We start from the raw sequence: 14611 nt of genomic DNA, 5'->3' as shown, positions 1-14611 counted from the left end.
AGTGTGCATATTATTTGGGCAAAATTAGTTTTAGTTTTCACATGTAGAAACATAACAAAGATTAACTGGGATGTTGACTAAAAGAACAAAAACGTTAAAACAAAATGAAAAGCGCTATGGACAGTTCATCAGTGACGATGTTAGACATGAAATATTAGAACTCTGAATCCTACCAGCATGAGAGCAATTTCCCTGCGAGGAAAACGGTCTCGCGGAGTCCTGCTGCTTTGCTGTGATGTGGGCACCGCACAAACAGAGGATTTATACAAGAATCATCCCCAAGAAGTGTATTATGGTTTTCAATAAAGATGTGGCTCAGACATTGTTCATTATAACCAGGATCCTGACTACAAGGGTAACTCAGAGAGATGCTACTGTGGTATTTATCTTAGGAACACTGAGAATCGTGTGGCTAACCATAAGTTTTCTCCTCTATAAGGCTATGAGTAAAACTTGCAACCCAGTTGTAGCTTTAGAGTATGTATTCTTTTTCCCCAGATTTACAGAGATATCGACCCAGACCTTAGTGTTAGTTTAAGGTATACAACATAATGATTTGATATATGCACATACTGTGAAATGATCACAACAGATTTAGGTAACATCTATCATTCACATAGTTACGAATTTATTTTTCTTGTGATGACATCATTTAAGATCTGTCTTAGCATCCTTCAAATATACAATCAAGTATTGTTAACTATGGCCGCCACACTATCCATTACATCCCCAGAACTTATTTATCTTTTAACTGGAATTTGTTACCTTTGACCTCCTTCATCCATTATCCACATCCCCTGCCCCTAGCCTCTGGCAACCCCAATCACTTCTCTGTTTCTATGAATTCAGTGTTTTGGGGTTTCACATATAAGTGAGGTCACACATTGTCTGACCTATTTCATTTAGGATAATGCCATCAAGGTCCATCCGTGTTGTAGCAATTGGCAGGACTTCATTTTTTATGGCTGTGTGATATTCCATTCTATACATGTACGTTTTCTTTATCCATTCATCAGTTAATGAACATCTTGGCTATTATAAATAATGCAGCGATGAACATGGGGTACAGATACCTTTTTGAGACAGTGATTTTACTTCACTAGGGAAAATACGAAGAATTGGAATTGCTGGATCATATGGTAGTTACAGTTTTAATTTTATGAGAAAATGCCATACAATTTTCATAGTGGGTGCACCAATTTACATTTCCATCAATGACGTATAAATTTCCCTTTTCTCCACATCCACACCAAAATTTATTTCTTGTCTTTTTGATAATAGGCATTCTGACAGGTGTGAGGTGGTATCTCATTGTGGTTTTGATTTGCATTTTCCTGATGATGATAAGTGCTGAGCAGTGTTTCCTGCACCTGTCGGCCATCTGTATGTCTTCCTTGGAATATGTCTATTCAGTTCCTCTGCCCATTTTTGAATCCAAAAAAAAATTTTTTTGCTATTGAGTTGTAGGTGTTCTTTATATATTTTGGATATTAATCCCTTAGTGGATGCATGGTTTGCAAATATTTTCTCCCATTCAGTAGGTTGCCTTTTTATTTTCTTGATGATTTCCTTTCTTGTTCAGAAGCTTTTGGTTTGATGTAGTCCCACCTGTTTACTTTTGTTTTTGTTTCCTTTACTTTTGGTGTCAAATCCAAAAATTATTGCCAAGACCAATGACAAGTTTACTGCCTTATGTTTTCAAGTAAGAGTTTATGGTTTCAAGTCTTATGTTCAAGTCTTTAATCCATTTCAGTTGGTTTCTGGGAGTGGCACGAGGTAGGGGTTCAGTTTCATTCTTTTGTGTGGGGATGTCTAATTTTCCCAGCATCATTTATTGAAGACACTGTCCTTTCCTCATTGTATATTCTTGGCTCTTTTGTTATATATTGGCCATATATGTGTGGTTTTATTTCTGGGCTATTCTGTTCCATTGGTCTATGTGTTTGCTAATGCCGTACTGTTTTGATTACTACAGCTTTGTAATATAGCTTGAAATCAGGAAGTGTGATACCTCCAGCTTTGTTCTTCTTTCTTAAGACTGTTTTGGACATTTGAGGTCTTTTGTGGTTCCATACAAATTTTAGGTTTTCCTATTTCTGTGAAAAAGGTCACTGGAATTTTGAGAGGTTTTGCATTGAATCTATAGATGACTTTGGGTAGCATGGGCTTTTAACAGTATTAACTTTTTCAATCCTCAATCATGGGTTGTCTTTTCATTTATTTGCATCTTCTTCAATTTCCTTCATTAATGTCATAAGAGTTTTCAGTGTACAGATATTTCACCTCTTTGGTTAAATTTATTCCTAAGTATTTTATTTCTTTGGTGTAATTGTAAAAGGGATTGTTTTATTTCTCTTTCTGATAGTTCATTGTAAGTAGATAGAAATACAACTGATTTTTGTATATTGATTTTGCATTTTGCAACTTTACTGGATTCCTTTATTAGGACTGTCAGTTCTTTGGTGGCATCTTTAGGGTTTTCTACACATATGTCATCTGCAAAGAGAGAGAGTTTTACTTCTTCCTTTCCAATCTGGATGCCTTTTCTTTCTTCTTCTTATTTAACTGTTCTCACTAAGACCTCCAGTACTACGTTGAATAGAAGTGGGGAGAGTGGACATCCTTGTCTTGCTCCTAATCTTAAAGAAAAAAGCTTTCAGCTTTTCACTGTTGTGTATGATGTTAGCTGTGGGCTCCTCATATATGGCTTTTACTGTACTGAAGTAAAGGAATGATAAACTAAAGTAAAAGCTATCTGCTATCCTAAGACCCAGGATTTGTTTTATGATTCAAGTACTAAATCATCATTTAAATTTTAATTTCCAGAGCTTTACTCACCCTATTATTCTTCCCCTAGGACAGGGGTTCCCAAACTTGCCTGATTTACTGCACCTGTAGTATATCAGTAATTTTTTTCTTGTTTACCACAGTCAAAAGAAATACTTCACAGTTAATTTCATTAATTTTTAGGCCCAAAGCAGTTTAAAGGTATTTTTGTCTTAATGAACTTGGTAGCTTATTTTTAAAATATACACAAATAAATTGAAAAGAAATGAAATTTTTATTTCATTCTTGAATAATCACCATTACTTACTAATGGGATGTGTGTACCTGTCATGCACTGCACAATTTCTCAAACCCTAGAATCAGATAGGATACTGTTAATTTTGTTTCCTATACCATGTTTTCATTTAGTGCTTGCTTTTTTATCAGAGCAACTGCCCAAAACATAGCTTTGCAAGAATAAGAAATCATCATTATGATGATTCTAATGCGTAATGGTCTAATGTTAAACTTGTCAACTACTTTGAACTACAAGTTTGCTTGGTGTCTGACACATGATACATATCCCTCTGAGTCCTTCAAAAGTTTAAAATGTTTTGCAGTGAGAACTCAACTCTGTGAGTTCCCATGGGGCCTTGGGGCACCTTGGCATACAACTTGGGAACTGTAGCCCTAGAATCATAGATGCTCACAGAGTTGATTAGAATCATGTCTTTCCTATTTTACTTTTCTAAGTATGCTCTTCCACCTGTCATTTTCACTTTCAAAGAGAGTTACTAGAAAGTAATAATGACATACTGAACTTTTGGGTGATGGTTCATCAATACAGCATATTTCTTTGGCAATTAAAAGTGGTATACAGTTATACTTCTGCAGTAAAATGAACATGTGAATATATATCAAATATAAAGTATTCAGTAAAATTCAAGTGGTGTTAGTCAAATATATCAGCCTCTGTGCTCCCTTTTCCCTAGAGTTTAAAGGAATTGTCACATCTAAAATAAGGAAATTTATACTTGTGCAGAATTTCTTTAAAAATTAACTTTTCTTGAGAATCAAAGACCTTATGCAGTCAGGACAGTTATTTTTCCACGAACAGAGGAATCTTTAGAAAAAAAAAAACTCAGAAGTTTGAAACTTCACGTTTATCATAGGAATCTTATGCTTGCTCTCCTCTTCTCCCCAGGGTCAGTGGCTCTATTTTCCTACAGCTTCACACTTGTGGTGTTTCATATATGAAATATATATGTATGAGTATATACTATACCAGGCTCCTGGTAGAAGAAAGGAAGCTCTGAGGTACAGAACTGGCTAGAAATGTTCTCTGGTTTGTTTCCCAGTTTAGAGTATTCCAGAACGTACAGCACACAGGGGAGAGTTGAGGCCTGAGGGAGGGCTGCACTCTGGCGGAATGATGGGAGAGCGAAGCCAATCCAGAAAAATGAAGGAAGTTAAAATGAAGGGAGGGACAGCGGAAAAGAGAAGGAAGAAAGCACAGGCATAGGGGACTCAAACTGACACAGTTTGCCCAGAATTTCTATAAATCCCAGAAAATTCAAAGGCAGGTTTGACAAAATTTGCAGTAGAGAATGAATCTACCTAGAGGTAGCTGTGTGACGAGTTATTTTAGGCAGAGTCGTAACTGGGATCTACTTACCTCGTCCACTCAAAATCGCCTGCACTGGAGATGCCTTTCAGCAGTAAATCTCTCACAATGTCTCTGCAGTGCACGCACAGCGTGAGCAATGCTCCCAGGACAACCTGCGTGCGGGAGTTATTGGTGTCCAGCGCCACCAGCTCTGCAATCTCTTCTAGGTGATGGATCACGCCAGCATGGACCTTCTCCAACTCTGCTCTTGAATGAGAACTCATAAAACTTTTGATGCAATCATTATAAAACATGATCTGGCTCTGAAAAATTAAGATAGAAAGATGATCATTGAAAAATAAACTTTATAAATTAAACCAGATGTTTTCATGATGTCTCTGTGTGTGTGAGTACGTTTGTGTGTGAAAGAGAACTTACACATTTGAATGTATTTGAGAGTTAGACACTGAATTTGATTAATGCTCATGGGGCCTTATTTTTTAATAAATTGAAATATATTTACCACCAATAGTTCTACTTTCAAAATCAGATATTCTTAGCCATCATCACTAGACTGAGTAATAACCCAGGATAGTAATAATGGTAGAAAACTCCAGCATGAAATTAGGACTGTGTGCTGAGCAGAACCCAGAAATACTCTTCCTAGAATATGTCATCTGTGATCATAATTTTCAGAAACTCTGTAGGACTTCTGTTATTTGATCCATCTTTGAGGCTCTCTCCCTATGTGCCAGAGTTGTTTTAAGAAGGCCGCTGGCTTAATGTCACATTGACCTGGGAGTCAGTGGAGGGGAATACATCGGGAGGCTTGTAGGTTTCTGGCCTGTGATTGGGTGAACTGTGATTTCGGTCCCTAGGATAGTACCTACCGAAGGAAGAGCGTGCTGGAGGTGAAGGGGCACAGTGAGTTCGTCTTGGGATTTCATGAATTTGAAGTGCCTAAGGCTATAAAGAAATAAACACTGGAATATTTAGCATAGGGTAAGAGGTATAGCGGTGGGACTTTTTTCCAGAGCAAGGTAAAAGGGGAGAGGATGTGGAACCTGATGCATCAGTCCGTGTTCTTGGCTGCATGCAGCAGAAACCAACTCTGACTTTCTGAGAGGACGTGGCAGATCGACAGGAGGCGAAAGGCCGTGGCTTGGGAAGTGGGCAGGAGTGAGTCTGGGCCAGGCGGCAGGAACCAATGTCACGGCCACAGCACAGAGGAGTCCGCTCAAAAGCCACTGCCCTGCTGCGTTTGAAGCATTTATTCAAGAGTCACAGCCTCACAGAGAGCATCTGATGGGCTGGGTCCCCTTGCTAGGCTGCGTCAGTGCGGGCTCTGGGGAGGTGGGCTGTGAACCAGATCTTTCTTTCCTTAGACAACTAGAAGGGAAATGTCCTCTGTTGTGGCTTGGATAAATCCGCACTGAAATTCTCAGTGGCCAGAACACTCAGGCACATTATCATCCCCACCCCCCCAGTGCTCCACATGCAGAAGCGCAGGAGAAGGGGACATTGTCAGTGGTGCACTGGGATGGGAAATTAGCAGCAGGCTGGGCAGACAGGGGAGGAAATTTGGTAAAGTCTGTTCAATGATTTCAGTTCAAGCCGCTTCTTATTGGTCAGCATATTTGGAGGACCAGGGACCTGGGGATGATCTCTTCGTAGAGCAGATCTGATTATCTGGATGCCTGGTCAACCACAGAAATGTCCAGACTGATTCATCATCATTTTGCTGCCTTCGTAGACAACAGCTTAAACAAGTCCTCGCAGCTCAGGATCTTCGAGTATTTTATCAATATTCAGTCAAATGCACGACGAAAGGGACCGGGGAGATTGGACATCATTATTTGTGTGCAGAATCCTAGGTGATCTGAACAGAGACGTGAGAGTTGTGGTGGGGCAAGGCACAGTGAAAAGATGTGATGCTATCTTTAAATTTAATAGAGTCAAGTCTGCTTTACAAACACTTGATGATGGTACCTCATGGGGCTGAGCTCCATCAGGGCAGGAGAACCGCTGTCCCCAAGTGCGTGGGGACTCTCATCACCGACAGGCGTAATAGACTTTTCAGACCTCTCCAGAGCATTTTAACATGACAACCGCTCACTGTCTCCAGAGGAAAGTCAGTCCAGTTCGCCCTCTGCTCCCGTAGCTTCCAGGACGCCTCTGGCATTTTCCTTCATGGAGCCCCTTCCTTCGCCTGCTTGCTAAATGGGGGATGTCCCCTGGGGTCTACCCTCGTCCTTCTCTCATTCTACATGGTCTACAGGGGAATTCCCTACTGTCCTGGCTTTAACCACTACTTCACGAGCTCTCCAAAGAACCCCGTGTTTTGGCTTCCTTTGCTATCACACACACCTCGTTTCTCTTCCTCCTTTGAGGTCCAGAACAGTGACACTGGGCAGAACGGAGGCTCCCTGGAAAGACATCCTTGAGTGAGTCCCCAGAGTCTGTGCCATTGCCACCTGACATGGCAAAACGGACTTCACAAGTGTGATGAAATCAAGACCTTCAGATGGAGAGAGTATTCTGGGTTATCTGAGTGGGGCCAGTATGACCGTGTGTACCCTTAAACCTGGAGAACTTTTTCTGCCTGCGAGCAGAGGGAGGTTTGACTACAGAAGAGCAGACAGATGTAAACAGGGCTGGCTTTAAAAATGAAGGCACGCCAGTGGCCTCTAGAAGCTGGGAAAGAGAAGGGAAGGGACTCTGCCCTGAGCCTCCAGGAAGGAATGCAGCCCTGCCGACACCTTGATTTTAACCAGCGACTCCAGGGAGGCCTTCAACCCACACAACTGCGAGATAGCAAACGTGTGCTGTTTTAAGCAACTAAGTTTGTGGCAACTTTTTAATGACAGCAATAGACACCAAATACAATGCAATAGAGGGATATCCCTGAGAAAATAATTCATGACTTATTTTCATTCAACATTTTATTATGAAACAATTTTAAAACCATAAAAAAGTTGAATTATAAAACAAACACCCATATACCCACCACCTATATTCTAACTAATTTTTTGTTATATTTACTTTCTCACATATCTGTCCGTGTATCCATTAATCCATCCATCTCATTTTTTGATGCATTTCAAAGTAAGCGACACGTATCAGTACCCATTGTAATGGTTTATTTCTAAATCTTTGCTTTCTTGGCAGAATAGCCACAAACTAACTCACCACCATGAGGACCACTTGTCCTGGATGAGACACCACCCATGTAGAAAATGTCTGACAGCTCCAGTCTTCGACCCCTTGACTTACAAACCTACAAACAAAACATTTTATTTCTATTATTACGTGTAATCATACTGGCCATTTAATGATCAAGCATGACAACATCACGAGGGGATTTTCCTTTAGGATCTCTGGTTTTTTAATTCTAACTTAGGTATATGTGTATGGGACCAAATGCTAGAGTTGTTAGAGCCTTATTCATTTATGCATAACGCGTATTCCTTAAATTTCCCTTTAATAACACCAGTACTTCTCCAATAGAGCCACTGAGTTTCTGGGGTGGTAAAACTAGAAGGGGGAGATGATACGTATTAGCTTTGAATTTCTAATACTAGCAATGACAAAATCAGTATTTAAAATAATTTGAAACCATCAAATGAATTTTAGCAGTAAAGCCTTGCATTTAGCTTTAAAAATTAATCATAAGGGGGAAATACAAGTCAAAACCTCAATGAGATACCACCCCACACCAGTCAGAATGCCTAAATTTAACAAGTCAGGAAACGACAGATGTTGGCAAGGATGCGGAGAAAGGGGAACCCTCCTACACTGTTGGTGGGAATGCAAGCTGGTGCAGCCACTCTGGAAAACAGTGTGGCGGTTCATCAAAAAGTTGGAAACAGAGCTACCCTACGACCCAGCAATTGCACTACTGGGTATTTACCCCAAAGATACAAATGTAGGGATCCGAAGGGGTACGTGCACCCCGATGTTTATAGCAGCAATGTCCACAATAGCCAAACTGTGGAAAGAGCCCAGATGTCCATCAACAGATGAATGGATAAAGAAGATGTGGTATATATATATATACACAATGGAATACTACTCAGCTGTCAAAAGAATGAAATCTTGCCATTTGCAATGACATGGATGGAACTAGAAGGTATTATGCTGAGCGAAATAAGTCAATCAGAGAAAGACAAGTATCATATGATCTCACTGATATGAGGAATTTGAGAAACAAGACACAGGATCATAGGGGAAGGGAGGGAAAAATGAAACAAGAGGAAACTGGAGAGGGAGACAAACCATAAGAGACTCTTAATCTCAGGAAACATATGGAGGGTTGCTGGAGTGGAGGGGGGTGGGAGGGATGGGGTGGCTGAGTGATGGACATTGGGGAGGGTATGTGCTATGGTGAGCACTGTGAATTGTGTAAGACTGATGAATCACAGACTGGTACCCCTGAAACAAATACATTATATGTTAATTTTAAAAAATTAATCATAAGGAAAAAATAGGATTCATGAAAAATATGCAGACATTTTTATTTAAGATCAAGTTAATATGTGCCAACAGAGTATGTCTGCATATTGTTACAGTGGGTTTGTTTCACTCAGAAGTGTTTAGTTTCTACATAGTCAAATCGATCAATCTTCACATTTCATCACTGACGTCATGTGTCGGAAATTCTCGACACTAAACTTACTCATTTTCTTCTACTTTGATGGCTTCTTTTCTTACTTATCAACTTAATTTAGAATTTAGTTTACTGGGGCACCTGGGTGGCTCAGTCGTTAAGCATCTGCCTTCAGCTTAGGTCATGATCCTGGGATCGAGCCCCACATCGGTTTCCCTGCTCCACGGGAAGCCCGCTTTTCCCTCTCCCATTCCCCCCACTTGTGCTCCCTCTCTCCATGTGTCACTCTCTTTGTCAAATAAATAAATAAAATCTTAAAAAAAAAAAGAATTTAGCTTACTTTTAAAATGAATATTTGTTCTTCTAAATTTTGCTGTAATTGCAAATGGTGTCTGTTCTTATTATTTTCTTCTTATCACTGCCACTGGGGAGAAATAGGTTTATAACAACTTTCTATATATTTCAAAACAACATCAGTGGCAAATGTATGTTTCATCAATTAAAACGACCTTTTATTTTATGTCTTTGTTTTCTTTTTGCTTGCTGTTACGTGACCTGTCTTTCCTGCTTTTATTCACAACTTTGTATAGCACTGCTTTATCTCTCAACATGTAGTTCCATTTCTTTTTTTTTTTAATTTTTTTATTGTTATGTTAATCCCCATACATTACATCATTAGTTTTAGATTTAGTGTTCCATGATTCATTGTTTGTGCATAACACCCAGTGCTCCATGCAGAACGTGCCCTCCTCAATACCCATCACCAGGCTAACCCATCCTCCCAACCCTCTCCCCTCTAGAACCCTCAGTTTGTTTTTCAGAGTCCATCGTCTCTCATGGTTCTTCTCCCCCTCCGATTTCCCCCCCTTCATTCTTCCCCTCCTGCTACATTCTTCTTCTTCTTTTTTTCTTTCTTAACATATATTGCATTATTTGTTTCAGAGGTACAGATCTGAGATTCAACAGTCTTGCACAATTCACAGCGCTTACCAGAACACATACCCTCCCCAGTGTCCATCACCCAGTCACCCCATCCCTCCCACCCCACCCCCCACTCCAGCAACCCTCAGTTTGTTTCCTGAGATTAAGAATTCCTCATATCAGTGAGGTCATATGATACATGTCTTTCTCTGTTTGACTTATTTCGCTCAGCATAATACCCTCCAGTTCCATCCACGTCGTTGCAAATGGCAAGATCTTATTCCTTTTGATGGCTGCATAATATTCCATTGTATATATATACCACTCTTCTTTATCCATTCATCTGTTGATGGACATCTTGGCTCTTTCCACAGTTTGGCTATTGTGGACATTGCTGCTATAAACATCGGGGTGCACGTAGCCTTTCGGGTCCCTACTTTTGTATCTTTGGGGTAAATACCCAGTAGTGCAATTGCTGGATCATATGGTAGCTCTATTTTCAACTTTTTGAGGAACCTCCATACTGTTTTCCAGAGTGGCTGCACCAGCTTGCATTCCCACCAACAGTGTAGGAGGGTTCCCCTTTCTCCGCATCCCCGCCAACATCTGTCATTTCCTGACTTGTTAATTTTAGCCATTCTGACTGGTGTGAGGTGGTATCTCATTGAGGTTTTGATTTGGATTTCCCTGATGCCGAGCGATACTGAACACTTTTTCATGTGTCTGTTGGCCATTTGGATGTCTTCTTTGGAAAAATGTCTGTTCATGTCTTCTGCCCATTTCTTGATTGGATTCTTTGTTCTTTGGGTGTTGAGTTTGATGAGTTCTTTATAGATTTTGGATACTAGCCCTTTATCTGATATGTCATTTGCAAATATCTTCTCCCATTCTGTCAGTTGTCTTTTGGTTTTGTTGACTGTTTCCTTTGCTTTGCAAAAGCTTTTTATCTTGATGAAGTCCCAATAGTTCATTTTTGCCCTTGCTTCCCTTGCCTTTGGCGATGTTTCTAGGAAGAAGGTGCTGCGGCTGAGGTCGAAGAGGTTGCTGCCTGTGTTCTCCTTTAGGATTTTGATGGACTCCTGTCTCACATTGAGGTCTTTCAACCATTTGGAGTCTATTTTTGTGTGTGGTGTAAGGAAATGGTCCAGTTTCATTCTTCTGCATGTGGCTGTCCAATTTTCCCAACACCATTTGTTGAAGAGACTGTCTTTTTTCCATTGGACATTCTTTCCTGCTTTGTCAAAGATTAGTTGACCATAGAGTTGAGGGTCCATTTCTGGGCTCTCTATTCTGTTCCATTGATCTATGTGTCTGTTTTTGTGCCAGTACCATACTGTCTTGATGATGACAGCTTTGTAGTAGAGCTGGAAGTCTGGAATTGTGATGCCGCCAGCTTTGCTTTTCTTTTTCAACATTCCTCTGGCTATGCGGGGTCTTTTCTGGTTCCATACAAATTTTAGGATTATTTGTTCCATTTCTTTGAAGAAAGTGGATGGTATTTTGATGGGGATTGCATTGAATGTGTAGATTGCTCTAGGTAGGATTGACATCTTCACAATATTTGTTCTTCCAATCCATGAGCATGGAATGTTTTTCCATTTCTTTGTGTCTTCCTCAATTTCTTTCATGAGTATTTTATAGTTTTCTGAGTACAGATCCTTTGCCTCTTTGGTTAGATTTATTCCTAGGTATCTTATGGTTTTGGGTGCAATTGTAAATGGGATCGACTCCTTAATTTCTCTTTCTTCTGACTTGTTGTTGGTGTATAGGAATGCCACTGACTTCTGTGCATTGATTTTATATCCTGCCACTTGACTGAATTCCTGTATGAGTTCTAGCAGTTTTGGGGTGGAGTCTTTGGGGTTTTCCACATAAAGTATCATATCATCTGCAAAGAGTGAGAGTTTGACTTCTTCTTTGCCAATTTGGATGCCTTTGATTTCTTTTTGTTGTCTGATTGCTGTGGCTAGGACTTCCAATACTATGTTGAATAGCAGTGGTGATAGTGGACATCCCTGCCGCGTTCCTGACCTTAGGGGGAAAGCTCTCAGTTTTTCCCCATTGAGAATGATATTCGCTGTAGGTTTTTCATAGATGGCTTTTATGATATTGAGGTATGTACCCTCTATGCCTATACTCTGAAGAGTTTTGATCAAGAAAGGATGCTGTACTTTGTCAAATGCTTTTTCTGCATCTATTGAGAGGATCATGTGATTCTTGTTTTTTCTTTTGTTAATGTATTGTATCACGTTGATTGATTTGCGGATGTTGAACCAACCTTGCAGCCCAGGGATAAATCCGACTTGGTCGTGGTGAATAATCCTTTTAATGTACTGTTGGATCCTATTGGCTAGTATTTTGGTGAGAATTTTTGCATCCATGTTCATCAGGGATATTGGTCTGTAATTCTCCTTTTTGATGGGGTCTTTGTCTGGTTTTGGGATCAAGGTAATGCTGGCCTCATAAAATGAGTTTGGAAGTTTTCCTTCCATTTCTATTTTTTGGAACAGTTTCAGAAGGATAGGTATTAATTCTTCTTGAAATGTTTGGTAGAATTCCCCTGGGAAGCCATCTGGCCCTGGGCTTTTGTGTTTTGGGAGATTTTTGATGACTGCTTCTATTTCCTTAGTGGTTATAGGTCTGTTCAGGTGTTCTATTTCTTCCTGGTTCAGTTTTGGTAGTTGATACATCTCTAGGAATGCATCCATTACTTCCAGGTTATCTAATTTGCTGGCATAGAGTTGCTCATAATATGTTCTTATAATTGTTTGTATTTCTTTGGTGTTGGTTGTGATTTCTCCTCTTTCATTCATGATTTTGTTGATTTGGGTCATTTCTCTTTTCTTTTTGATAAGTCTGGCCAGGGGCTTATCAATCTTGTTAATTCTTTCAAAGAACCAGCTCCTAGTTTCGTTGATCTGTTCTACTGTTCTTTTGGTTTCTATTTCATTGATTTCTGCTCTGATCTTTATTATTTCTCTTCTCCTGCTGGGTTTAGGCTTTATTTGCTGTTCTTTCTCCAGCTCCTTTAGGTGTAGGGTTAGGTTGTGTACTTGAGACCTTTCTTGTTTCTTGAGAAAGGCTTGTATTGCTATATACTTTCCTCTTAGGACTGCCTTTGCTGTATCCCAAAGATTTTGAATAGTTGTGTTTTCATTTTCATTGGTTTCCATGAATTTTTTTAATTCTTCTTTAATTTCCTGGTTGACCCATTCATTCTTCAGTAGGATGCTCTTTAGCCTCCATGTATTTGAGTTCTTTCCGACTTTCCTCTTGTGATTGAGTTCTAGTTTCAAAGCATTGTGGTCTGAAAATAGGCAGGGGATGATCCCAATCTTCTGGTACCGGTTGAGACCTGATTTATGACCTAGGATGTGATCTATTCTGGAGAATGTTCCATGGGCACTAGAGAAGAATGTGTATTCCGTTGCTTTGGGATGGAATGTTCTGAATATGTCTGTGAAGTCCATTTGGTCCAGTGTGTCATTTAAAGTCTTTATTTCCTTGTTGATCTTTTGCTTAGACGATCTGTCCATTTCAGTGAGGGGGGTGTTAAAGTCCCCCACTATTATTGTATTGTTGTCGATGTGTTTCTTTGCTTTTGTTATCAATTGCCTTATATAATTGGCTGCTCCCATGTTAGGGGCATAGATATTTACAATTGTTAGATCTTCTTGTTGGATAGACCCTTTAAGTAGGATATAGTGTCCTTCCTCATCTCTTATTACAGTCTTTGGTTTAAAATCTAATTTGTCTGATATAAGGATTGCCACCCCAGCTTTCTTTTGGTGTCCATTAGCATGGTAAATGGTTTTCCACCCCCTCACTTTCAATCTGGGGGTGTCTTTGGGTCTAAAATGAGTCTCTTGCAGACAGCATATCGATGGGTCTTGTTTTTTAATCCAATCTGATAGCCTGTGTCTTTTGATTGGGGCATTTAGCCCATTTACATTCAGGGTAACTATTGAAAGATAGGAGTTCAGTGCCATTGTATTGCCTGTAAAGTGACTATTACTGTATATTGTTTGTGTTCCTTTCTGGTCTATGTTGCTTTTAGGCTCTCTCTTTGCTTAGAGGACCCCTTTCAATATTTGTTGTAGGGCTGGTTTCGTGTTTGCAAATTCCTTTAGTGTTTGTTTGTCCTGGAAGCTTTTTATCTCTCCTTCAATTTTCAATGACAGCCTAGCTGGATATAGTATTCTTGGCTGCATATTTTTCTCATTTAGTGCTCTGAATATGTCCTGCCAGTCCTTTCTGGCCTGCCAGGTCTCTGTGGATAAGTCTGTTGCCAATCTAATGTTTCTACCATTGTAGGTTACATATCTCTTCTCCCGAGCTGCTTTCAGGATTTTCTCTTTGTCTCTGAGACTCGTAAGTTTTACTATTAGATGTCGGGGTGTTGACCTATTTTTATTGATTTTGAGAGGGGTTCTCTGTGCTTCCTGGATTTTGATGCCTGTTTCCTTCCCCAAATTAGGGAAGTTCTCTGCTATAATTTGCTCCATTATACCTTCTGCACCTCTCTCTCTTTCTTCTTCTTCTGGGATCCCAATTATTCTAATGTTGTTTCGTCTTATGGTATCGTTTATCTCTCGAATTCTGCCCTCGTGATCCAGTAGTTGTTTATCTCTCTTTTTCTCAGCTTCTTTATTTTCCATCATTTGGTCTTCTATCTCACTGATTCTTTCTTCTGCCTCATTTATCCTAGCAGT

At 39.8% G+C, this 14611-nt stretch overlaps 1 protein-coding gene across 1 annotated transcript in view; it reads right to left on the bottom strand.

Moving 5' to 3' along the window:
• Window positions 1-14611, bottom strand: part of DNAH14 (dynein axonemal heavy chain 14) — a 346072-nt gene that overhangs the window by 185089 nt on the left and 146372 nt on the right. Inside the window, exons 27-28 of the mRNA XM_078078658.1 lie at window positions 7562-7649; window positions 4442-4695 (exon numbers count right to left, since the gene is read on the bottom strand). Coding sequence (XP_077934784.1) covers window positions 4442-4695; window positions 7562-7649 — 342 coding nt within the window. The remainder of the gene's footprint in view (window positions 1-4441; window positions 4696-7561; window positions 7650-14611) is intronic.

Source organism: Halichoerus grypus, chromosome 7 (assembly GCF_964656455.1).
Source record: "Halichoerus grypus chromosome 7, mHalGry1.hap1.1, whole genome shotgun sequence".
Taxonomy (NCBI): domain Eukaryota; kingdom Metazoa; phylum Chordata; class Mammalia; order Carnivora; family Phocidae; genus Halichoerus; species Halichoerus grypus.
Note: the sequence above shows the minus strand (reverse complement) of the source record. Positions and strands in the feature narration are given on the sequence as shown.